Source organism: Globicephala melas, chromosome 20 (assembly GCF_963455315.2).
Source record: "Globicephala melas chromosome 20, mGloMel1.2, whole genome shotgun sequence".
Classification (NCBI taxonomy): Eukaryota; Metazoa; Chordata; class Mammalia; order Artiodactyla; family Delphinidae; genus Globicephala; species Globicephala melas.
Window position 1 is genome coordinate 8,430,385 of NC_083333.1, and position 25,797 is coordinate 8,456,181.

General features: G+C 53.1%; 1 protein-coding gene across 5 annotated transcripts in view; it reads left to right on the plus strand.

Moving 5' to 3' along the window:
- The window catches only part of RAP1GAP2 (RAP1 GTPase activating protein 2), a 217,824-nt gene that overhangs the window by 15,597 nt on the left and 176,430 nt on the right, over window positions 1-25,797 (plus strand). For 2 of the 5 annotated variants that reach the window (XR_009560476.1, XM_030861781.2), the window contains exon 3: window positions 19,449-19,484. Coding sequence is in view for 4 of the 5 variants with exons in the window: in XM_030861781.2 (XP_030717641.1) it covers window positions 19,449-19,484 (36 nt within the window). In the remaining variant the exon portion in view is untranslated. Of the gene's footprint in view, window positions 1-440; window positions 625-16,281; window positions 16,341-19,075; window positions 19,097-19,448; window positions 19,485-25,797 lie in introns of those variants that run through there. The other 3 variants (XM_060291110.1, XM_030861780.2, XM_060291111.1) reach the window with 3 other exon arrangements.

Here is a 25,797-nt window from a genome sequence, read left to right on the forward strand (position 1 = left end):
CTTGGGCGCGCCTGCCCCTCCCCGCGCCTTTGTTCCCGAGGAGCCGCCTCGGGCAGTCCCCTGGCGGCGGCGACTGGAGCATCCCGCGGGCGCCGCACCTCGGACTCGCCGTATCGGCCCCCCACCGCCCCCGCGCCCTCTCCTGCCGCTCGTACCCGCCCCTCCGTCTCCCCCCCACTTTCCGGCAGCTACGCGGCTGCGGCGCGGGGCGAATCGGGTGGGCACTGCCGGAACCGGGGCGCAGACCCCGGCGGCGGCGTCGTGGAGGGCGGCAGGAGGGCCCCGCCTCGGCCAGGCGCGGGCTTTCCCGCGGCGAGCGCGGCTCCGGCGGCTGCGGCGCGACTGCCAGGTGTGCGCGTGGCGGCGACGGCGGCGGCGGGCAGGGGGAGCCGCTTTGTGCCCGGCGAGCCGCGGCCGGGGTGCGCGCGTGCGCGCCGCGGTGACGGTACGCGCGGCGGGGCGGGCGGCCAGGGCAGCCCGTCGCCGAGGAGGAGGGGGCTCGCCACCGGATGGAGAAGGGGGACGCCGCCGCCGCGGGCACACGGGCCGAGAGAGCTGCCGCGACAGACTGTTGCCATTCCGTCCACGTCGAGGAGTGAGCCCCGGGCGCCGGCTTCACAGAAGGTCAGCGGATTCGGGGCTGGGTGGTGATCCCGTAGTCAGCAGGGATCAGGACGCGAGTCCGGGGTGCGACTGAACCCAGGGTGGAATTGGGGTGTATGTTGTGAGTGCAAATGCAGGTGTTTGCAAAGAGAAATCAGCTCGTGTGGACGCGTGTGAGCCCTGCGCTGCGATTCCACGGAACAGTTCAGCGGAGTGGGTTGTTTGGGAGGTGGGGTGACTGTCCTCAGACACCCCTACGGGTGGGTCATGGCGCACACACATCCTGTATGGAGTGTGTAGCTGACCGAGGTGGAGCTCAGAGGTGGGGTGTTTACAGGTGGTGGCGAGAGGAAAAAGCCAGGACCCCCAGGAGGACCCTGTAGCTAGGCTGGGTTGGTTTGTTTTTTTCCGAAAGGACATAAACCCCACCCCATGCCCACTCCAACCTGTGCCTGTTGCAGGGAGGGGAGAGGATGGTGGGGTGCTGTGTGAGAAGCCTTTGTGGACCTTTGGGGCCGGGCCAGGATCAGCCTGATGCTCGTTTCTGGAGGCCCTGGGTGGATGAGCGTGGGGTGCCTGCCTTGGGTGGGGGTCCAGGGCATGCTGGGTGTCCTGACCTGGAGCTGGTTCAGGGGCACGTCCTTCTTTCTCCTCATCTGTTTTCTATAGCTCCTCTACAGCCTTCTTAAGAAACCAAAGGGCATTTATATGCAAGTGGGGTTTGGGCTCTGAAGGCGGGGATCTGCCTCTGCTGAGTGGCCCCCATTGGAGCAGCCTCCATAGGGAATAATAGGGTTGTCCTGGGCTGGGCGCCAGGGCCCTCTGGTTCTTTTCATGCTTTGTGACCCTGGGGCTGTCCCTTAAGCCCCACGCGCCTCAGTTTCCCATGGAGAGGGGAGAAGGCACCGCCCCACTCCGTTCTTCCTGCTGCAGAGTGAGGAGTAAACAGAGAGCTCACAGCTGCCTGGGGCTGGGAGGCTGGGAGTGACTCAGGGCATGTGAGGTCCCCAGCAGTGTTTTCCCCCTGGAAAGTCCCAGCATGTCTTTGAGACCTGGGCAGGAGTTGGGGGAAGCTCTGCCCTCACCTCCAAGCGAGTGTGTTGGATTTTCTAAGTGTGGGGCAGGGTGGGTATCTTCTAGACCTGGATGCTCAGGCTTCCAGAAACGACCTCAGGTTCCTCCTCCTTTCTAGGATGTTGAGGAATGGAGGGCGGGGGGCAGGGTGTGGGGAGGATTGGATGGGATGGGGGACTTAGAGTCACCAAATTTCTGGGCAGACGCGGACGCTAAAGTTGAGTAGGGCCAGGGCACAGCTAGCTGGGAACCCCGCTCAGCCCAGGCTGTGAGGCGATTTATCGGGAGGTGGCCTCAGTTCCAGAGAAGATGACCTTGCTGCTGCAGGCATCCCGTCCCCACGCCGACCAGGATCCTGTCTGGATCAAGTGTGGCTGAGCCACTGTGGTTCAGAATGACTTGAACCTCGAGGGAAGGGGACCCCAGCATGGATGGTGGTGGCAGCAGCGGAGCAGACCTGGGTTGAATCCCAGCTCCACCACTGTCTGTGTTTCCACCTGTGTTTCCCCAGAGCAGAACCCGAGGATGCATTCTTTTTAATCTTACTACCGCTCTGTCCTGGGAGGTCTCCTGAGAAGCCTTAAGGGATGCGTTTCAGAACTGCCTGGCTGGGGAGAGAAACAGGGACGTGTTCATCCGTCAGCTCTGTTCCGTCCGTGGACATTAACTCCCACATGCTTCCAGGCCTTACGTGTGAGGCCCCAGTGGGTTCGTGTGGGCACCCCGCACTGCGGCTTCAAAGACGGTCCCGCTGGGTCCTCGAAGAAGCATTGCCATGTGGCTGCTCTCAAAGCCTGCAGGGAACCGGTCACTGCAGAAGTCGCTGGAGTAGGAAGTGGGACCGAGAGTGTCTGAAGTACGCCCTGGGGTGACCGACACTGCGTGACCCTGGGCAAATTTCCTATGTTCTCTGAGCCTCAGTTTCCTTATCTGGGGGTTATGGGAATTAAATAAAATACTATCAAGTTTTTGAACATGGTGATGGGTCCATAGCGAGAGCTCTGTGAATGGAATATTTCCGTATATTTGGGAAGACAGCACCTTCTGGGTGGCCCAGATATTCATTCACTTAAGTGGAGGAGGGGGCTGGATTAGGTGACCTCCTCCTAGTCAGAGACTCTTGGGCTCAGGGGCCGGATGCCTGACCTGGTCATTTCCTCCTGGAGCTGCGGCCCAGTCTCCCAGAACCCCTGAACGGCTCTGCTTCGCATTCTGTGGATTGGAGACAACAATGCCAGCTGCTCATATGTGCCTTTCCTTGGGCTGTGTCCCCTGGAGGACATGGGAGCCTGGAGGGTGGGCAGAGGGGCGAGGGGAACAGGCAGCTCGGAAGCAGGTGTTTAAAGGACGGGTGGCGAGAGGGCAGATGCTGGCGTTTGGAGCTGCCAGATGGTCATGGGCACTGGTCTGGGCCACAGTCAGTGGGGAGGACGGGGCACAGGGGTGGGGAAGGGCGAGAGAAAATGAACAGGAAGGGAGGGGAGAGCAGGTTGGCAGAGAGTGGCCCAGAATGATGGCAGAACCGGGGCTGTGGAGTGAGTCGAGGATTGGGGGGTGTCTGGAGTGGCAGGGACAGGCTGGGCCGGTGGGAGAGCGACGAGGTGGTGTGAGGGAAGGGACAGCACTGGTTGAGGATTAGTTGGGGGGGCCCTAGGGCATAAGCCGGGGCAGGTATCCTACTTCAGGGTACAGTACCTGTAAGCTCCCTCCTTTTCCTTTTTCCAGTGCATCTACCTGCTCCTCCTGGGCCACCACCCACGTTGGCAGGTGAGGTGCTGTCGGCAAATACTTGGGTCCCGTTGTGAGCGGTGATTGGAGAAGGCGAGGATGTACCTCTGCCAAGACCCGTTGCCATGGTACCACGGTGACCCTTGTCTTCCTATCCTCTCCCATCTCTGGGCAACGTGGCCCTCCCCAGAGGGAGGTCGTACATGGGGGAAGGTGTCCAGCTGCCTCTTGCTTATGCAGGGGCAGCTCAGGCTGGCAATGCAAAGGTCATGGTGTCCATCCTTCTGCCTTCAGGCAAGGTCACACCTAGCCTAGGCTGGGCGGTTGCAACAGCTACTGTCTTCATTTACAGTCATTTAAAGACTCCTCTGACCTCTGTAATTTGGGACTCCTTTTGTTTTTAATAAGTTTAGTAAAAGAAAAAGGAGGGGCAATCAGTAATGCCAGCCTACCCATCTCCTCCCTTTTTATTTTATTTTATTTTATTTGGCCGTGCTGCGGCATGCAGGATCTTAGTTCCCTGACCAGGGATTGAACCCGTGCCCCCTGCAGTGGAAGCGCAGAGCCCTAACCACTGGACCACGAGGGAAGTCCCTCCTCCCCTTTTTTTTTAAGAGCCAGATGACACTCTCTTCTTGCCCGCACCTTTTTCAATGCTTTGGTGCTTCTCTAGTGAGAAGTTCTGGATCATGTCTGATCTCAGTCTGCCGTGCTACACTTTCTTTTTGTTGTTGTTATTGTTTGTTTGTTTTTTTTTTTTACTGTGTTTGCCACCACGCTTTAGGCCTTATAGATAAGTTAGGAAGAGATGCCACTCTATCTTCTCAAAATGCCAAGTGGCCATTGGGGCTCCCAAGGCAGGTGGGACACCAAGGCAAGGATTGTGCTCTGGGGAGCCTGGCCTGAGACCTGGTTTGGGTTCTGAACTTGCTCCTGATCTCCAGGCTGGCTGGTGTTCCACCCCCTTCCCTAGTTCAGATCCAGGGCTGTCAGCCTCCTTCCTGGGTCATGCTGGGTGCGCTAGCTGGGCCCTACCAAGGCTGGGTGGCATTAGGTATGGGCACCTGGGGGACCCTGCCAATTAGATGACTGGTAGAGAGCAAGAGCTGGGGGGGAGTGACAGGCAGACAGGCACAGTGAGGCACACCTGTGCGCGTGTGCGCATCTGTACACGTGGGTCCCTGGAGGGCGTGTTGCTGGATCACTGTGTCTGCACATGTCTGTGTGGTTACCTGTGGTCCTCTGAGCATGTCTCTGTGTGCACTGTGGTGTGCCCTGGCTTATTCGTTTTCTTTTCTCTGGGTGTGTGAGTTGGCCGTGACCTGGCGCTCTCCAGGGTCCTTGAGGGTGTGCAGGTCTGATGGCTGGTGACATTTTACCCAGCAGGATTTCCTGGCCCCCTGCGGCCCCTAAGTCTTCTGCCCTGCCCAGCTCTGCCCTCTTTCTGGGATTCCTGTCCCTGTCCCTCCCTCTGACTTGAGGAAATTGCTTCTCTCCCACTGGCTGTGCGGGTGCCCACTGCTGTTCAGGTGGGGCCTGGGGAGAGACAACCAGTCCGATCTCCAGCCCCATCCTTCGAGCTCTGAGCTGAGGGTGATGGGTGGGTGAGCCCTGGGTGGAGGAGATGAGTCAGGATGGCTGCAGCGGGTGGCAGAAGCATCTTCAGGGAGGTGCGTGCACCCCCATCCACTTCACCCATCCTCCACTGTCCATATTCTCTTCCCTCGTAGCCATGCCTGGCAGTTTCTGATGGGGAGCAGAATGGTCTCTGAGGCTCCAGGCATCCCACTGGCAGCCTTGGCCTCAGCATAATCATTTAAATTTATGGAGCTCTTCCTGTGCCAGGCCCTGAACTCACAAGGTACATGTATTAGCTCCTTGGCTCCTCAGAACAATCCTATGAGGTGGGTTATGAAAGCATCCCCATCTTATGAGGAAGTGGAGGCTCAGAGAGGCTGAGTCACTTCCACAAGGTCACACAGCTAGTAAGTAGTGGAGCCAGGACATGAATCTGGGTCTATTCTTGACACTTGTTGCCGTGCCCTCCACTCTTCACAGAGCTGCATCCGTCTCATCCTTACGGTCTCTCCTTCAGAGAGGCCAACTCAGATCACCCCCTCTAAACAGAGCTCCCCACCCACCCCCACTCCCGTTTGGATCACATCACCCTATTGTAAATACCTGTTGTAAAGTTATCCCTCTCTTGTCCTCCACCTCTCCACTCCTAGTCCCCCCAGGGATTTGTCTGTCTTGTTCACTGAAATACCCTCAGCACTATCAGAGAGCCTGGAACAAAGTAGGGATGTGATAACCATTCGATGAATGGATGAATGATTGAACACATGAAGGTATGTCTGACTCCAGACCTAAGCTCTATACCCCTTCTCTACATTGTCTTTCCCAGCAGGGACCACTGCAGGGTGGCAGGGAACACAGCTCTGGAGTCAGTTCGCTGGGTTCACTGTTCTGGTTATCTGATGCTGCATAATAAACCGTGCAGAAGCTTATGGCCTGAAACAACAGTGTTGTTTATTTTGCTCAGGAATCTGCAGCTTGGGCAGGGCTTGTGGGGATACTTGTATCTGCTCTGCCATTGTCTTCTGGGGTGGCTCAAAGTCCAGGGGCGGGGATTGTCTGAAGGCTCAGCTGCTCACATGTCTGGCATGTGGTGCTGGCTGTTGGCATGAGGTCTTAGTTCCTCGCCACACAGGCCTCTCTGTGTGCCCCCTCTGTGTGCTAGCTTGGGCTTCCTCACAGTGTGCTGGCTGGATTAGGGGCAAGAAAGAGCCAGACAGAAGCTATTTCACCTTTTCTTACCTGGCCTGGGAAATGATGCAGCTTCCCTTCTGCCAGAGTCACAGATCCACCAGGATCCAAGAGGGAGGAACGTGTACCCCACCGCTTAATGGAGGGGTGTTAATGTCACAGGGTAAGAAGAACATGTGGAATGGGGATATATTATGGGATGGTGGGGCCATCTTTGGGAAATACAGTCTGCACAGCCACTTCTCTGGGGTGTGACCTTGAGCTAATTACTTAGTCCCTCTGTGCCCCAATTTCTCCATCTATAAAGTGGGAACACCGTCAGTATGTATTGGGTTATTTCGTACTCATTGGGTTATTTAGCGGTGACTACACTTCTACCCACGGGTCCCCTTGGCCTCAGGTAAGGCGTTGGTCCAGGTTTTCACGGAGCTGCAGGTTCCAGCCCCAGTTCCACCCCCAACTCTCATGTAATACAGGAGGCACCTACCTGTGCAGAGTCCTTCTGAGGGTGGGGCTGGTGATGGGGAAAGAAGAGGGGACCCTGAGTGGAAAAGGCCTTTTCTGTCTCCTTTTATGATGTGATTCTAAGTCAGCCCTGCTCTCTTCAAAGGGGCAAGGGGCAGGGTTGGTGGAGATGCCACGAAGCTGGGGCTCCAGCAGGATTCCTCTGGGTCTGGAGGCACAGATCCCACGAGGACCCCCATCTTTATCCAGGGAAGTCAGGATAAGTGAATATGCTGTGTTTGAGGTGCAGGCCTTTTTTTGTGTGTAGCTCCCTCCTTTTCTCTGTGCCCCCTGCCTGCCTCCGTCTGAGTCATTGTTCATCTGCCAGAAGAATGGGTCCCCAGCCTGGCTTGCCAGGCCCAGGGAGGAATCTCAGGGTTTCCTTGTCCTGGCCCAGGTTGGGGTACTCCTCAGCTGGGCATTGGCAGGGAGCCAGGGGAAATCTAGGGGTTTGCTGGAGCCCAGCCTGGCTGTATCTCACATCTAGCACTGCCCTCATTCTCTATAGAAATGGCAGAATTGTTAAAAGCAGAGGCTCTGGGTTTGAATTCTGCTGCTGCCACCTGCCAGCCCTGTGACCTTGGGCACATCTCTTAACCTTTCTGAGGCTCCATTTCCTCACCAGGATGGAGGAATTGGTTATGGTAAGGATTAAATGAAATAAAATCATGGCGTAACTGGTTCATGGGAAATACTCAAGAAATGTTGGCAGTTTTTCTTTATAGATGAACAAAGTGAGGCGGAGGGAGTTTAAGCGATGTCCCCACAGCCACATTTAACGTCAGAATCAGGGCTGGAACCCATGTGCTCTGACACCAGGTGGTTGTTACTTATCTCTTGCCATACAGAGAATTCCTCCATCCCTCAATTCCTTTTGCCAGGGGGCAGTATGGCTGCCATCCTAGAAATACAAGCAAGAAGATGCCCCCTTTTCCTCCTTGCACTACCCAGACTTGCCTGTAGAGGGCGCCGACACCTACCTTCTCTCCCACCTGGGGAGGGAAGTATCCAGGTGAGGCTCTGCAGTAGTAGGGGAGGGTGGGGAGTGACACAGCTGAATGGGGGAGAGCGAAGAGCTGGCTTTGTGATCTCCTTTGGACAGCTCCTAGTGCCGAAGCTTTCCTACAGATAACTCCAGGGCCACCAAAGATAATGGGAGTATCCTAGTGGATTTCATTCCAGTGTTTCTCACTGGATTAGAATCATCTGGGGAGTTTGTTAAAGATGCAGATTCCATGACCCCACCCCAGAACGATGGGATCTGAAGTTTAGCCATTGCACTGGCTAACAGGTGTATAGATCTGTGGCAGACACTGCTCTGAAGGCTTAACACGTATTAACTCCTATACCCCTCCCAACAACCCTATGAGGTAGGTACCATTAGTATCCCCATTTTCTAGATGGGGAGTCTGGTCTGAGGCACAGAGAGGTTGAGGAACTTGCCCAAGTTCACACTGCTTGCAAGCAGCAGGGCTGGGGTTTGAACCCATGCTGTTCAAGCCCCAGGTGGGTCTCACACCTGGAGCATGTGAGAACCACTATTTTATAACACTGAGCCTGTCCCCTTTCTTGCCTCCTTTTACTTCCTTTTACTTGTCGTTATTTTAAATAGCATTTATTGTGTTTTTCTAATTATAAAAGCAAAACCTGCTTATTTCAGAAACCTTAGAAAGTTCAGGAAAGCACAAAGAAGAAAAAATCATGATCTTGAATCTCACCTCCTGAACAATATGGTCCTGAGCATATTAGTTCGCCTGTTGCATTCTATTCAGAGACTTACTGTACCTTGTTTGCCCTGGCATCACATATGCAGTTGTCCCTCAGTATCCTTGGGAGATTGCTTCTGGGACTACCCCCAACCCCGCTCCCCTCCAGTATACCAAAATCCTGTGATGCTCAAGTCCCTTATATAAAATGGTGTAGAATTTGCATATAACCTACGCCATTCTCCCTTATACTTTATTTTTTAAATTAAAAACTAATGTAAGATTATACTCCATTTAAATTTATTATAAAATATAGTTTGTACCTCTTAATTCCCTACCCCTATCTTGTCCCCCACCACCTTCCCTCTCCCTACTGGTATCCCCTGGTTTCTTCTCTATATCTGTGAGTCTGTGTCTCTTTTCTTATATTCATTCCTTTGTTTTATTTTTAGATTTGAAATATAAATGGTAACAGTCTTTCTCTGTCTGACTTGTTTCACTAAGTGTAATACCTTCCCAGGTCCACCAAGTCGTTGCAAATGGCAAAATTTCATTGTTTTTTATGGCTGAGTAGTATTCGATTGTATACATATACCATATCGTCTTTATCCATTCATATGTTGATGGTCACTTAGGTCTCCCATATACTTTAAATCATGTCTAGATTACTTATAATACCTAATACAATGTAAATGCTATGTAAATAGTTGCCAGGATGGCAAATTCCAGTTTTGCTTTTTGGAATTTTATGGAAATGTTTTTCCCCGAATATTTTCTACCTGTGGTTGGTTGGCTGAGATGAACTGTATTGTTGAGAGATGTTGTCTTTCTCTAACCTACTCCTACTGTTGGAAATTTAGATTGTTCCCAGCATTTCATAGTTACGACAACAATGAGCTGGAGACCCTCAAAAGTACAACCTGGCACACAGCTCTGATTTTTTCCCCTTGGGATTTCTAGGTCAAAAGGTATGCATATTAAAAAAAACTTCCTACTGAAGCATAATATGCATACAGAGAAGTGCACAGGTTGTAAGTGTGCAGGTTGATGGATTTTCACAGGCTTGACATACCCATGTAAAACCAACACCCAGGGCTTCCCTGGTGGTGCAGTGGTTGAGAGTCCACTTGCCGATGCAGGGGACACGGGTTCGTGCCCCGGTCCGGGAAGATCCCACAAGCCGCGGAGCGGCTGGACCCGTGAGCCATGGCTGCTGAGCCTGCGCGTCCGGAGCCTGTGCTCCGCAACAGGAGAGGCCACAACAGTGAGAGGCCCGCGTACCGCAAAAAAAAAAAAAAAAAAAAAACCAACACCCAGATCCCCAAACTGGCCATGATGTGCACTCTAGAGGCTTCTTGGCATGAAGGTAAGGATTCCGACGTGAACTGTCAAATTTCCCCCAACAAAGTGGTATATTGGTCTCCTTGGGGTTTTCTTACTTAAGATTGAGAGACAAACTATGCTTAAAAGCAGAGTGGATGGGGAATTCCCTGGTGGTCCAGCAGTTAGGACTCTGTGCTCTCAATGCCGAGGGCCCGTGTTCAATCCCTAGTCAGGGAACTAAGATCCCACAAGACGAGTGGTGCAGCCAAAAAACAAAACGAAACACACACAAAAAACCAACCAGAGTGTATGGAAGAACCATCTGGAGTCAGATACTGAGAGAGAGAGAGACGTGGGTTCACCTCTCTGGGGCAAGACAGGCTTACCTTCAGGGTAGAAGAGGTGATCTCAGGACTGGAATCAGCAGTCAGTTTGAACTCTAAATAGTTTAAGAAGGTTTTAAAGAAACAAGCGTTTGTAGCTTCCACCCCTCTCCTCCTCCTCTTCTCCTTCATCTTCTTTCTTCTTCTTCTTAGCAAACCATCTGTTTAACACTTTTTCTTTAAATTATAACATGTTCTTGGTAAAAAAAAAAAAAAAATCAAGCAGCACAGGAGGACATAAAGTGAAAAGTTTCTTCCCCCTGGATTTCCAGTTCCAGTCCCATTCTTCAGAGGTAACCAGTCTTGGGCCATTGCTTATGTTTCCTTCCAGAAATTGTCTAGGCATATATAAGAATTTACATATTTATTTAAACGAATGAGATCCTATTATATGAACTGTTCTGTCTTTTTATTTTTTTAATTTTATTTATTTATTTATTTTTGGCTGCGTCAGGTCTAAGTTGCAGCACGTGGGCTCTCTAGTTGAGGTGCTCGGGCTCAGTAGTTGCAGCGTGCAGGCTTAGTTGCACCGTGGCATGTGGGATCTTAGTTCCCCAACCAGGGATCGAACCCCAGTCCCCTGCATTGGAAGACGGATTCTTAACCACTGGACCACCAGGGAAGTCCCTGTTCTGTGTCTTTTTGTTTGTTGTTTTTTAATTTTTAAAATAAATTTATTTATTTTATTTATTTGTTTTTGGCTGTGTTGGGTCTTCGTTGCTGCACGCGGGCTTTCTCTAGTTGCGGCGAGCGGGGGCTACTTTTCATTGCAGTGCGCGGGCTTCTCATTGCGGTGGCTTCTCTTGTTGCCGAGCTTAGGCTCTAGGTGCGAGGGCTTCAGTAGTTGTGGCTTATGGGCTCTAGAGCACAGGCTCAGTAGTTGTGGTGCATGGGCTTAGTTGCTCCGCGGCATGTGGGATCTTCCTGGACCAGGGATTGAACCCGTGTCCCCTGCATTGGCAGGCGGATTCTCAACCACTGTGCCACCAGGGAAGCCCCTATTTGTTGTTTTTTTAGTTTTTAGGATATCTTTATGTAGTAACACATATAAATCCTACCTCCTTCTTTTCAATGGCTACACAGTATTCCATTGTATGCTTGTTCCACAATATCGTGAAATGATGGTTATTTATGTTACTAATTGTATTTGCTATTATAAACAATGATATAGTTAACATCTGTGTGCATAGATCTTGTCAGCTTGTATGAGTTTACCAGTAGGACAAATCTCTTTTTTTTTTTTTTACGGTATGCGGGCCTCTCACTCTTGTGGCCTCTCCCGTTGTGGAGCACAGGCTCCGGACGCGCAGGCTCCGGATGCGCAGGCTCAGCGGCCATGGCTCACGGACCCAGCCGCTCCGCGGCACGTGGGATCTTCCCGGACCAGGGCACGAACCCGTGTCCCCTGCATCGGCAGGCGGACTCTCAACCACTGCACCACCAGGGAAGCCCAGGATAAATCTCTTTTTCTTCTTCTTTTTTTTTTGGCCGTGCCATGAAAATTGTGGGATCTTAGTTCCCCAACCAGGTGTTGAACCCGGGCCCTTGGTAGTGAAAGCGCAGAGTCCTAACCACTGGACCGCCAGGGAATTCCCCAGATAAATCTCTAAAAACAGAAGTGTTGGCACAAACAGTATGTGCACTTCATATTTTAATAGATCTTGTCAAATATCTACACACTAATGGTGGGGTGCCTGTTTCCTTACATCCTCACACCATTATCAAGGTTTTTTTTTTTTTAACTTATCTGATGGGTAAAAATACTTTATTATTATTTAAAAATAATTTAAAATAATGGTACACGTTGCAGCTTCTTTAGTTCACAACCACGTGTTGCTGGGAGTTCTTTTGGTAGATAGTGTTACTGAACAAATCAGAATAAATTGCACGACTGTCTTATGTTGGGGTCCTGCTCTTGGAACCGAGTTTTCACAAGCGCTTCTCTTGTAATCTTTTTGGTCATCATCTTGCTTTTCAGAACTTGTGCAATGGGAAATTCAGTCTAGCCCTTGAGGCAGCGTGAGGGGGGAAGTGATCAGGGCGCTGTAAATCACATTGCAGATGTGAGATGTCATTTTTTCTCCATCCCGAGGTGTAGATTCCCAACCAGTGTGGGTCTGCTGGCTCTGAATCCCATGGCACCCTGTTTTCCTGGTCCTTCTCTGCCACTATGCTTTGCCCTCACCTGGTTTATAAAGGAAGCAGAGGCTAATCTAGCCTCCCCTTTGAGGCAAGGTCAACTGAAGCCTCCAAAGATGACGTGACCTGCTCAAGGTGATTCAGCGGTCGAGATAGGAGGAGAGCTGAGCCTTACGGGGTCGGTACTGATGCCAGCTTATGTTGTCTGGAGTGGGGGAGGATCCAGGCTGAATGATCTAGTGCCTGCTTCTCTCAGGACATCTGTTTCCTCAGCTTCCTGTAACTGCCTCATCCCCACGCCTGGGAAGGGAGCTTGTTTCATCTTTTACCTCCTGCTGGTGGCTGCGAGGACGGAGCTGCCGAAGTGGAGGAAACCACACTGTCTCTCCCTTCCCTCCTGCCCCCAAGGGACTGCAGATATGATGGAGGGGCTCCTGGCAGGGACCTGGGCTGCCTCTCCTCCTCTGATCCCAGCCAGCTTTCTCCGCTCCGTGTTTCTCTAAAATCCAGAGAACTGGCTGGGTTCCCTGGAGCTCTGTCCCGGAGTTGGAGCTCTGGTTGGTACTTGCTCCCTCAGCTGGACCAGAAATACCCACAGGCCTCCACCGGGGAAGCCAGGGCATTGTGACTTGGTGACCCAAAGTGGGCCGTTCCTCTGTGGAAGGGCAAGGAGCAACCTCAGGTGAGAAGGACTCAGGCACATGCTCCTTCCAGCTTCGTTGTTGTGCTTTCCTGGCTGTTGAGCTGAGCTTTGCCTTCGTTTCCCCATCTGTAAAATGGGCGTTGCGTGAACTGGGCATTTCTGTAGGTTCCAGAGTCAGTGGGGCAGGTTTGGTCTGATGATGCAGATCATTGTATAGAGCAGTGGCTGAGAACTTGGGCTCTGGAGTCAGACCTGGCTCTGCCACCATCACGCAGGTTCCTTAACCTCTCTGTGCCTCAGTGTCACCGTCTGTAAAATGGGGATAAAGTGGTGCTATCTCAGAGGTGGCTGTGAGATTGAAAGGTCAGTGCTGACCCATAGTCAACTCACAGTCACAGCGCTGCCCCTGGCCCCCCTGGCCCCCCTGGCCCCAAGCTTGTCCTTATCTCCACCCTGACTGCCCACATGCTGAGTCAGCTGAGGTTTGGGAGGAAGCTGGGCCGTGCTTGGTGGGGCAGGAGGGCTGGGCCTGGCACACAGCATGCTTCTCTTTTCTCTTGACTTGCAGTCCTTCCCAGAGAGCCATGGACTCCTCGCTGCCCACCACCACCCAGAAGAAGAACGGAGGGGTCAGAGCAGGGGCAGCTGGAAGCTGCGTGGGACCGAGGGAGGGGGTGGAATCATAATAGATAGTACATATAACAGCTCCGGGAATGGTTTGGAAGCCCTGTGCTGTGTTTACGTTCATTTATAATCTTGTGAGGTTGGTGGCAGCCACTCCCTATTATGGAGGAGGAAACTGAGGCCTAGAGAGGTTAGGTAAGTTGCTGGAGGTCACACAGCTCCAAAGCTTGGGAGCCTCAGCACTGAGGAGGCTCTAGAATGATTCTCGCCTCCCTCCCGAGCTTATGCGGTAAAATTGGAAGCTACCCGGGAACTTCCCTTCTCTTGCTCCGGGCCCTTACTCTGGGGGGCGAAGACGGCACCGGCCCTTCTGGACTCTCAAGTTCAAGTCCAGGCTGTGAGCTCTGTGCCCTTCCTGCTGATGCAGCCAGGCCCTTGCCGCTCCTTGGTCAGGTGTCTGAATCCCAGGACTTGGTGTCTTTTGTGGCTGCCGTGCAAGGTGGGAGAATCCAGCCAGGTCTTGAAATGCTCCTCCCTGCCTGGTCCTTGGGCTGCCCTTCGGACCTTCAGATGCTCGGGCTTGGGCCTGTGTCTCCTCTGGGTCTGCGAACATTTGGCCCAGGTGGCCTCCTACCTGGGTTTTATCTGGGTGTCTTTGCAGACTATGAGGGCCTGAATCAGAGCATCTCTCAGCTGTGTCTTCCCCTGGAATATGTTGGTGGACAGCAAGCACACATGGTCACATGTGTGTACAGATAAGCATAGATAAGACGGAAGGCCGGAAGTGCCCAAGCTTACTGTGACGGCAACCCCTCCTCTCTCTCCCACATGGAAGCATGTCAGATGATGTGCTCCAATGATGGGCTCACTAGGAACTCCCTCTAATTGATAAAAAAAGTAAGCACTTTGCAAAAGGAATGTGGGTTATTGGTTATTAGTAACCCACGTGACGCCTGGGCTGAGGCTGTGGGCCGTTTCTGGCTTACCCTGGTGGTCCATCCTGTGGTTCAGCAACCCTGGGGAGGAGAGGGGGGAAGCATTGTGGGAGTGAGTCCTACTGGGTCCGATTAGGTCTCCTGCCCACTCCCAACCCAGTCACTGCAGCCAGGAGGGTGAAGCCCTGGCTGGCCAGGCCTGGCCAGGTGTCCCCCCCGGGGGCAGATGGAGCGCAGAGCTGTCTTGCTCAGACGGAGGCCAAAAGGATGCAGGACAGGCAGGACCCAGGGGGTCCGTGGTACCTGCTGAGCATCTCCTGAGTGTGGGGTGGGTGCAGTAGGGGTGACAGATCTGGGTGTGGAGTGGACGTCCAGCGGGAAGCCGGTGGTCTATGCAACCCTAGGGAGTGAACCACTCGATCCTTCCTTTTCTGATGAAGGTGAGGGTGGAGGGTGCAACCTGAACCAAGGACCACCAGGCTCCTGCTGGGCAGCCAGGGGGGCACAGGACCCCACACCTGCCACCCCTAGCCCTGACCTCGGTCAGGACCCTGTGCTGCCCCCATAGGGCCTGAGGCCCCTTGTGTCCCCTGCAGCGGAGGAGTCAAGAAGATAAAAATGCCTGTGCCCTTTGTCCACAGCCTGGGGGTGGCCCTCTGGCATCACAGCGCGGATCTGACTCCCAGCTCCGGGGAAGGTGGGCCAGTGGGAAAGGCCAGTGGTGGAAGCTTCTCCACTGCTTGGTAGGGGCGGGGACCTGGCACCCCGCCGGTGACCCTCTACCCTAGGCTGCTGTATGTATGTGCCGCACTCTTCGACGGGGCTCTCATTAGTGAGCACCTACCGTGTACCAGGCATGGCAGCACTGGTGCAGACAGAGATTAGGACTAGCCTGTGGGTCCAGTGGGAAAGGCAAAGACGTGCACGTCGGTGCCACCTGCCACCTCTGCCACTGCCGGCAGGAGCTCAGCACTGCTGACCTCTGTCTAGACGCTCAAGGGCATCTGAGCAGTACAGATCTGTGCCTGTGCCTGTGCCTGTGAGGGCGCCTTGTAGGCGTGTGTGCGATCTGAGCGTGCGCCTAGGTGTGTGCACGTATGTTGATGTGTGTGTGAGCGTGTGTTTGTTTGGGGAGCTGTATGTGCACGAGATGGATGTGCAGGTGTCTTTGTAAACGTCTGCACGCACCTGCAGGTGAGTGTGCAGTACCTGCGTGCACGTGTGTGCCGGCGTCTGCTGACGAACGTGAGCACGCATGCGCCTAGGTGGACCCGTGGGTCCTGTGCATATATGTGTGCACGTGTGTGCGCCCCTGGGCCCACGTGGGTGCACGTATACTTGTGTCCACACGCGTGTGCATGTGGGGCAGGTTTATCTGGTACGGCGGAGGGAGAAAGGCCAAGGTCCCGCCTCCGGCAGCCCCAGGGAGTCGGTGTGGGCCCGCGTCGGCAGGGCTCCCTGAGCCTTCCAGCCAGGTCTCTCTCTCCCTCCCAGGCACAATCATGGTAATCCTCGGGCCTCCTTGGGTTCCGGGCAGCCTGGGCTGTGTGGGGCAGAGCTGCCAACCCGGGCTGTGGTGCAATCTGCCGGCCGAGCCCCTTCCGGAGCTGCGGGTTCCTCCGGGTGTGGGGAAGCTGCCCTCTGCGACCTCCCCTGCCTGTCTTGGTGCGTCCTGGGGGGCAGGACACCCCTCCCACCCCGCGGCCTCACCCACAGGAAGCCGGGCTGGGGGGCAGGCAATGGGGGAGGTGCCACGCGGGGCACCCCGCCCTTTGCCGGTGGCTGTCGACCCCGCTGCTCCGAGGCCGCAGCAGTCTTGCCAACAGCCTCGGGGTCATCGCTGGACCAGGGGCCCCTCCGTCAGAGCCATGTTTGTCAGGAAGCGCAGCGTCTCCTTTGGGGGCTTCGGATGGTGGGTAACAGATGGGAGGGAGGGTGAAGGGGTGGGAGCGAATCTGGCCGTGAAGCCCGGTTGAGCCTGTGGCTGTGACCTGGTCTGTAGGGAGCAGTGCGGAGGACTTTCAGATGCTTGGGCGGATGGAGATGGAAGATCCTGTGCGGGGGGCACCAGGCTTTTCCTCACTGTCCCTTGGGTACAGTCTTCTAGGGAATTCAGAGGTCGGAGCTGGAGCCAGTGGGAGTGTGACTCTGGTGAACGTGGGCCTCTGTGTCATGTGTTTCCATAAACGTGTATGTGCATCTGTGATGACTGTGAACACGTGTGTATCTGGGACTGTGTGTTTAGGTGTGCACGTCTGTGCGGCCGGGTGTGAGGTGTGTGCCTGGCTGGGTGGGTGTGCCGACGCGTGGCCACGTGTGCACTCTGCGCTTCTGAGCGGATGCTGGTGTGCGCCTCGGAGCTTCTGTACCTGTGTGTGCTCTTGTCTGTGCGTGTGTGTTATGCTTCTGTCTGGGTCATCTCTGTGACTTCGTGGCCGGGAGAGTGTGTGGCCTGCTCGGCCTTTGGGCTGTCTGCTCTCTTCAGGGGTGAGCAGTGAGAGGACCGGGCAGGCCTGTCGCCAGGGGCCCCTCCCCGCCCTCCCCCTACAGCCAGTCTGAGCAGCTGGGGCTGTGCTCCAGCCTCTCGCCTGACCCTCTGGGCCACCTTTGCTGCTAAGTTTCTGTCTGGGACAAAGGAGAGGCTCTTTCCTCCCTATGGGGCCATAAAGTGAGGAAACTGAGGTCAAAGACTTGTCTCTGGTTACCAGCTGCCGGCAGCTTCTCCTCAGCTGGGGAACGGGGTCTAGTGGTTTTCATTATCAGTTTCCTTTCAGCTTCTAGCTTTGGAGCGTCGTCAAAGAAGAGGTTCCCACTGCTGAGGGGGGGGAGGGTGGCCAGGGCTGTCCTGGTGTGGAAGCTGGGTGGCCAGTAGCGGGGGGCGTAAGAGGCGAAGGAGAGTGGGAGGGAGCACAGGGGCTGCAAGACATGGGATGGCAGAGCTTCCTGGTGGGGCTGGAGGGTTAGGGTGGCTATCGTGCGGGGATGGCTTTCAGCAGGGAAGGGGTCTTGCAGTTGTTTGAGGGCTACATTACAGATTCCTGGAGCCCTGGTCCACTCCAGATGGTGAAAAGAGTCTTGGGGGTGGTATCTTCAGAGCTCCGTTGGATGCCAGGGTGGATGTCCAGTAGCACTGGTGGACAAGGTGATGAGAGTGAATGGGATGCGGCAGGGGAGGGAGGAGAGAGATGGCACCCGGAAGCACCTGGGGACCTTGGTTTCCTGAAAGGGGAAAGCTCAGTGTCACAGGGCTGCCCTATCTCCCCATCTCAGCCCTGCCAAGCCATAGACCCTGCCCATTGAGGCCACACCCCCGTGGGAGCCCGGTTGACTGAGTAGGTGTGGACGTGGGTCCCGGGACCGGGGCTGCTGTGGCCCAGGGTGTGACCCAGAGAGTTGGTGGGTGGCGGGTGGCGGGTGGTAGGGTGAGAGGGCATGCTGGGAGACCTGGGTTAAGGCGCCGCTCCTCTCCTGCTCTTTGAGGAGCCCAGATGGGACACTTCCTCTCTCCACGTCTCAGTTTCTCCATGTGTAAATGGGGAATTTCTGCCTTACCCACAACAAAGGGATGTTGTAAGAATTAAAAAAGATTCCTTGGGAAAATATAAAATGTAAGGGCTTATTGATAGAGGTTCCAGTTGGGTTGCTCTGGGTAACAGATGTTGTAGCAGAGTGCAGGGATCTGCTCCTGGGTCCACCTTACTCCCATTCAGTGAGTTGAATGGGGGAGGACGAGGCTCTCCATACCAGAGGGGGTTAGGAACCCAGTGAGACCCTTGGGGGCCTCGTGGAAGCACCAAGGAGGGGGCCCAGGGGGCCCGTGGGGAAGAAGCTGGGAGGGGGGACCTGGGCCAGGAACCGCGGGTGTGGCTTATTTTGCTGTTGGGAACTGAGATCGGAAGGCGCTGGGAGTTGACTCAGGGTGGAAGGATCCCACCCCCCAGCTCAGGGGCTTGGTGCTGACTCGTGGTTGCTGGGGCAGCTCTGCGTCCTCACCGTGTGGCCCCTGACACAGCTCCCCTCCTCCCTGGGGCCCCAGTCGTTGCGTGTATGGGGAGCTCATGGCAGAGCTGAGCTGCTGGGCAGAGGTGGCTATGAGAACTTTCCAGGGTTTCAAGCCTCCTGGAGGTGGTGGTGATTTTGGTGGCATTAATGACAATGATGACATGGCGCAGTGGTGACACTGATGGTGAAGTGACCCTGGTATTTGTGACCCCTAAACCAGAGGAGACAGAGAGTGGGAATCTCGCCTACCTTTCTGTCTCTGGAGAGAGGAAGGGGCCTCTTTTACCAGCCATAAGGGCTGGCATATGCAGAGGGTAAAAATAGAAGCCTAGCAGCCCTGCCTTGTCTTCCAGCAAGGGTAGGCGCAGGCTGGGGTGGAGTTGCTGGCTGCCGGGACAGTCTGCCGCAAACGTGATCTTCCGGGCTCTGAGCTCCTGTGCCCGACAGACCCCACCTCCTGTGCACCCTGGCGCCTGCTGTCAGGTTCTGTCTCAGGAGTGGCTTATGCCTCCTTAGAGGAACTGGCAGCTCCCAGAGCAGGAGGGTCCCTGGTGCTGGAGGTTGCGGCATCTTTGTAAAGCAGAATCCCAGGAAATATCCATGCATTGATTGTCCAGCCGCTGTGACCCATGAGGCTGGGTTGCAGAGTCCTCTTCCGGAGCTTGGGTAACGAAAGCAGAGATGGCATATAAAGTGCTTTAGATCCCTGGGTCTGGAGTCAGATACTGGGATCCAGACCGGGCCAGTGACTGTATCCTCCCGAGCCTGTTTCCTCATCTCTAAAATAGGGAGAATAACAGGACCCATCTCACTGGGTTATGAGTGGCTCCGGCCCTCCCAGAGCTCCCAAGTCCTCCCTTTCTGGGCTGGAGGAGAACTTCCTTCCTCCTGAAGCCACATTGTCCATGGCCCTGCGGGGCTGGTGGTCTGGGCTGGCCCCGGGACCTGTCCCCTGCAGGTGCTAGGTGGGAGCCTTCAGCCCTGGCACTGACGGAAGCCCTTGCTTTTCTCTTGGCAGGATCGACAAGACCATGCTGGCGAGCCTGAAGGTCAAGTAAGTAGCCACTTCCTGTTACGTAAAGGTCAGAGGTGATGGCAGATGGAGCTCTTCTGGGGCCCTCATTTCCCTCCTGGTTGTGGAAAACGTGAGCGGGACTGTTGCATTTGTCAGATTCTCTGTCTCAGTCCAGGGGCTTGTGGACTTGGAGGAGGCTGGACTGGGCTCTTGATTCCCGAAGTATCCGGGAAAAGGCAGATGCTGGGAAGCAAGCAGGGGGCCCCGTGTGGTGGACATGTGTATAGCAGTGAAACTTTCAGGCCACAACTCAAGGGTATAAGAAAGATAATTGTATTTTCCATCACTTTAATTTTTATATTTTAATTTTCCATCGCTTGTAATCATTTTATTTTTATATATAATATTTGTAGCCCCAGTCCCAAGAGGCTATTTTTTTTGCCGCACTGCACAGCATGCAGACTTCCCCAACCAGGGATTGAACCCATGCCCCCCTGCAGTGGAAGTGTGGAGTCTTAAGCACTGGACCGCCAGGGAAGTCCCAGGCTGTCTTTCTGACATTCCCACCTACCTGGAAAATTGTGCCACACAGTTCTAGGACCTGGCAAAACACCCCAGCGTGTGTGTGTTTGTGGGTAGTCAGTTGGTCATCGAGTCATCTATTACCAGGTATCTGTCGTCCTGATCAGCCTGGCCCTGAGGCTCTCTGAGAATTCCAGCACCAGATTCAGGGTCTGGGGAGTGATTGTCTGCCTCGGTTTACCACGTGTCTGCTCGTCTGTCTGGGGAGCCCTGAGCAGACACCCCTTTGTCCTAGAACCTCTGACTGCGCCTCTCTCATCACCTTCGTTCTTTTCCCTCTGTGTTTCTGGCCAAACCATTTTGCCTGCACCTGGATCCTCTTTCCCCCTTGAGACTTAACAAAAGTCGGTTCCCGACTGCATCCCTCCCTCGGGCAATGAGTACTGACCAACCACCTTCTCCAATGAAGTGAGTTAAAAAGGAGAGAAATTTTAGGAGGGAAAAACAGCATTGGTCCCTAGCTCAAAATATTATCCTGCAACACGTGAATTGGCTCAAGCATGAAAAATTCCTCTACTAAGTGTCCTCCTCTGGAGGCAGCCCCAGCTGCTTGTAACTCCCCCATCTCAGCTGAAAGGTTTTCCAGGCTGGCCTCTCTCTGCCATGCCATTTAGTTGCCAGCACTGACTGTGCATCCCCTGGGTACACTTCCCTGGGCAGAGCACAGCCAGTCTTGCGAGTTGGCATCTAAGGCGGAGGGGCTCAAAACAAGGAAGCTTCCCACTCAGGTTTGTTTTGCTCAGAAGGGTGAGGGTGGGCAGTTCGCAGGGCAGGGATGGATGGAAAACTGTCCCTGCCCTCTGAGAGCTTTCAGTCTCTCTGTAGAGTTGATGCCAGGGATGTAGTGGGAGCAATCTTGGAAGACTGCCAGGAGGAGGTAGATTCGAAAGTAGCTCTTAAAGATGGGGCGGGACGATGGGCCTGTCTGTGCCTGTGCTGATTGGCGGGGGGTGTGCATCAGGGCAGTCCAGCGTTTAGGGCAAGTCACTCTTGGGCAAGACACTTAACTTCTCTGGACTTCAGTTTCCATATCCTTTGTCCAGTGGGCACAGCGATGTCTGGCCTTCCTAGAGCTTCCTATCTGCGTATTGCATGAGTTGCTAGGTAAGAAGCTGAGTTACTAAGGGGTGTAGAGTGGTAGGAGTGGGTTTTTTTGGTACCGTCTTGGGACATCTAGTTCAATTTCACAAGCGTTTATTGAGAGCCTGTTTGTTTTTATGTTAACTAGTAAAGATGATACATGTAACCTGCAAAGGAACTAGTTACAAGGTGGAGTGAAGGGCTGGGGGCATGGGCCAGTGTTGAGATTGGGACCCCAGTGGGCTCTCTGGGTATGTGGGGGACAGTCTGAGGTCTTAGGCCTTGGGGAGGTGGTGTTGAGAGGGTTGTTTGGGACAGTGTGTAGGACTGTGCTCCTACTTGCACTTGGTTAAGATTCTTTTGATTGCAAGAAACAAAAACCCAGTGTAATCTGGTTAAGCAAAAGATGGAGTTTATGGAAAAAAATCCCAGGTGCCTCAGGGAACCCAAGGGGAGGAGGTGGAGCTAGAGCTCAGGGGGCATTGAACAGGAACTGGAAATGCATCCCCCTCAAAACCCCAGCTGCCTTCCTTGCGAAGATTGATAAACTGATCCTAACATTCTTATGGAAATTCAAGGATAATCTTGAAAAAGAAGAACAAAGTTGGAGGACTATACTTCGTGAGTTCAAATTTACTACCAAGTGACAGTAATCAAGAGAGTTTGGTAATGGCATAGAGATAGACACACAGATCAATGGAATAGAATTCAGAGTCCAGAAATAAACCCTCACGTTTGTGGTCAATTGATTTTCAACAAGTACAATATGTCATGACAATTCCATGGAGAAAAATAGTCTTTCAACAAATGGTGCTGGGACAACTGATATCCACATGCAAAGGATGAAATTGAATCCCTGTCTCACACCGTATACAAAAATTAACTCCAAATGGATCAAAGACCTAAATGTAAGAGCCCAAAGTATCAAACTCTTAGAAGAAAACCTGATGAAAATCTCTGTGGCCTTGGATAAGGCAATGGTTTCTTAGGTATGACACCCAAAGCACAAGCAACAAAAACAACAAGAACAACAAACTGATTAATTGAACCTCTTCACAATTAAAAACTTTTGTGTTACAAAGGACACCATTAGGAAAGTAAAAAGACGATGCCCAGAATGGGAGAAAATATTTTTAAATCACATATCTGATAAGGGACTCATATCTAAACTATATAAAGAACTCTAACAACTCAATAATACAAAGACAAAAAGAATTTAAAAATGGGCAAAGGCTCTGAATAAACATTTTTCCAAAGAAGTTATATAAATGGCCAATGAGCACATGAAAAGATGTTCAACGTCATTAGCCATCAGGGACTTGCACATCAAAGCCACCGTGAGATACTACTTCACACCCACTAGAATGACTACAACCAAAAAGACAGATAATAACAAGTGTAGGTGAGGATGCAGAGAAATTGGAAGCCTTACACGCTGCTGGTGGGAATGTGAAAGGGTTAAACGTAGAGTGACTGTATGACCAGCAATTCCATTCTTAAGTATACATCCAAGAGCAATGAAAACATATGTCCATAGAGAAACTTGTATGTGAATGTTCATAGCAACATTATTAATAATAGCCCCAAATGGAAATAATCCAAATGCAAAGATACAGTCTTCTTTTTGGGGTGATGAAAATGTTCTGGGACTAGTTCGTGGTAATGGTTGTACAACCTTGTGAATATACTGAAAACCATTGAATGATAGGCTTAGAAATGGTGAATTCTACAGTAAATAAACTACATCTCAATAAAACTGTAAAAAAAAAAAAGAGGGAATCTGATTGGCCCAGCATGGTCCAATCAGTTTAGCTGGAGAGATGGGGTTTATGGGTAAAATATGTCTGCTGCAGCCAGCTCTCTCTGTGGGAGGGGTTAGTTCTCAGAGAAGAAGGATGAGTTGTGGGCTGGGCAGATACCATAGGAGGTTTTATCCCATCACCCCCATGACTCTTAGGACTAAAAGGAAGATCAGTAGCTGCTCCCTCATTCTCCTCCCCGCTAATACCTAAGAAGAAATTCTGCCTGGGTACCCAGGATACGGCTCTGCTTACTGACAGGTCCTTAGGCAGCCAACTGCATGTGCTAGGGCTCTTCCAGGTACCCAGATGCTGCCTTCCTTCGGCTTCTGCTGGGTGAGACATATTTCTGTACTAATGCAGCCCATTGGCTTCTCCACTGAGCACCAGATACCCCTGGACTGCAGCCCATGCTCCCGATTGCCTCAGCTTCTTCCGCAGTTACCTGGTGTCCTTGACACGAAGACAGGCAGCCATACAACTCCTGGAAGTGTCCCTGAGCTATGCAGCTCTGAAGATCGGGGTTCTGCACCATTATTGAGCACTTACTATGTGCTCACTTTTCATCACAGTTTCCCTGCGGTTTCACAACCATCTTGGGAAGCAGCTACCACTACTGTCTGCATTTTACAGAAGAGAAAGGGAGGCTTGGGAGGTTAGGAAGCTTAGTCAAGGTCATCAGGGAGTAGGTCATGCAGCTGGGATTTGAATCCAGGTCTGTACTTCATGGCTGGTTCAGTCCAGGCTGGAGCTAAATAGTTCTCAGCACCTCTCTCCGCCCTACTTTCCCACTCTTTTCCCGATTTAGATAGAGAGTCTGGTGCTTTGGCCCCAGAATGCACCCCTGCCTCCACAACACTGTGGATGGGAGGGCCCAGCTCCCTGCTGGAGGCCCAGGTTGAGAGGGGTCTGGGGTAGCTGATGATGAAGACTCTCAGAGGCAAGGGGTGCTGGGGGCCTGGAACCACACAAGAACACTGGATGGGGGGGTGGTGGCAGCACATAGAGGAGAAAAAATTGGGAGGCGGAGACTAACAAATTGTTAACCTCTCCAAACCTCAGTTTGCCCATCTGTAAAGTGGGAAGGTTGGACTGGTGCCCAATCTGCTCTCTTCTAGCTTTGACGTTCTGGGAGTTCACCTTCATGCCTTTTGTCCTTTTGCATTTCTCTCAGGACCTTGATGATGGTAGGTGCTCGCTGTTGACTAAGCAAATGCATGCACGAATGAATGAGTGTCTTTGAGAGCAGAGGTTCTGCATACTTCATCTCTGGCTCCCCAGAGCCTTACACCATGCTCGGCATATAGCAGGTTCTCAGTCTATATTTGCTGGACGAATTAATTCTGGGTCATCATGGTTAGCCCATCACATGAGATGGAGGGCTGGAGAGAAAGAGGCAGGGACACCAGGTGGGGAGCGCCGCTTCACTAGCCTGCTCCCAGGCCAGCTTGGGATACGGTCTGTATTGCGGTGGTTGAACCATAGTCTGACTGGATTCCCACAGGGGGAACCTAGGTTGGCAGGGCCATGTGTTTGCTCATGGAGGTCCTTGAAGCAGCATCCAGAGAGGACGACCTGGACTGGGAGCCTCTGGTACTTTCCTCCACTCTTCTTTTTGCTGCCCCTTGCCCTCCCTCTCAGAGACTCCTGCTTCTTTGCTAAAGAAAGAGGTGTGTGTGTGTGTGTGTGTGTCTGCTGCATGGGCTGGTAAGCCATGTTCCAGCCATCCGAGATGACTGTGATACACAGGCACTGGCCATCGTGGGACGGCGTGAGCGTGGAGGTGATTCGGTGCAGCTTGTCTCTGCTGCTGGGGTAGGGCATCAGGCACATTCCTGATGACCGGGAAGTTAGAACCCATTGCCCTGCAGGGAAAAGAATCCAACTTTTTAATTGATGGTCCCTGCTCTTGGTCACTAGAAGTGGGCATCTCTAAATAGAGAGAAAGTGCATAAGAGCGCCCAGAGGTCACTGTGCCGTCTTATTTCTTCCTCAGGAGAAGGAGGGAGAGGGCCTGGAGGAGCTGTCTTCCCAGCAGCCTGGCTGGGGCAGCATTTCAGCTGTCCTGTGGTTTGGTCAGAAGACACCACACAGCCATCTGTACTCTAGGTTTCAGATTTCACCAGCTAAGATTTAAAATCTTAGAAGGGAGGAGAGCACACAGGGCAGCAGCAGACGCTGTGTCTCAGCGTAACTTCCCTTTGGCCCTGGGGTCCCTGATGGCAGCTGCTGGAGCCATTGTCCATGCAGGATGGGGTCTTGCCACATCTAGAAAGCTCAGCTTCTGGCTGTGTCACAGCCCTTGTAAACTCAGGGCTTCAGTCCCCATCCTATGAGGATTACGTACAAAATCTGGGCGATTCCCTGTACAGACATCTGCCTCTCCAGCTTCTCTTGGTGTTGTTAGCAAGGCTACATTCTCGGGGGGTGCGGGGAGAGCAGAGTCAGGGCCCAGGCAGCTGTGCATCAAGTCTGTGCCTCAGCTTTCCAGCCCTACTGGAAAGCCCGTCCCTCCACGGTCCACCCCTTGATTCTGATGTAACGGCCTTTTTTTTTTTTTTTTTGGCTGCATTGCAGCACGTGGGATCTTAGACCAGGGATCAAACCCGCAACCCCGGCATTGGAAGCACAGAGTCTTAACCACTGGACCACCAGGGAAGTCCCTGTAATGGCTTTTTTTCATGCATCAGTTGAAGGTCACGATCGCCAATTTACTTCTCCCATCTTTGACCACCAGGTCTTTGCTTACTGCAGATACAAGACTCTTTGAGGTACAAAGGTGTTTTAGAACCTTCTGAGGCTGCCCCATCTGAGTCAGCTCATCTCCTGCATATCTAGGGTGTCTGCTGAGTTTGCCGGGGTTGCCAGAGGCAGGGGGAACTTGATGTTCT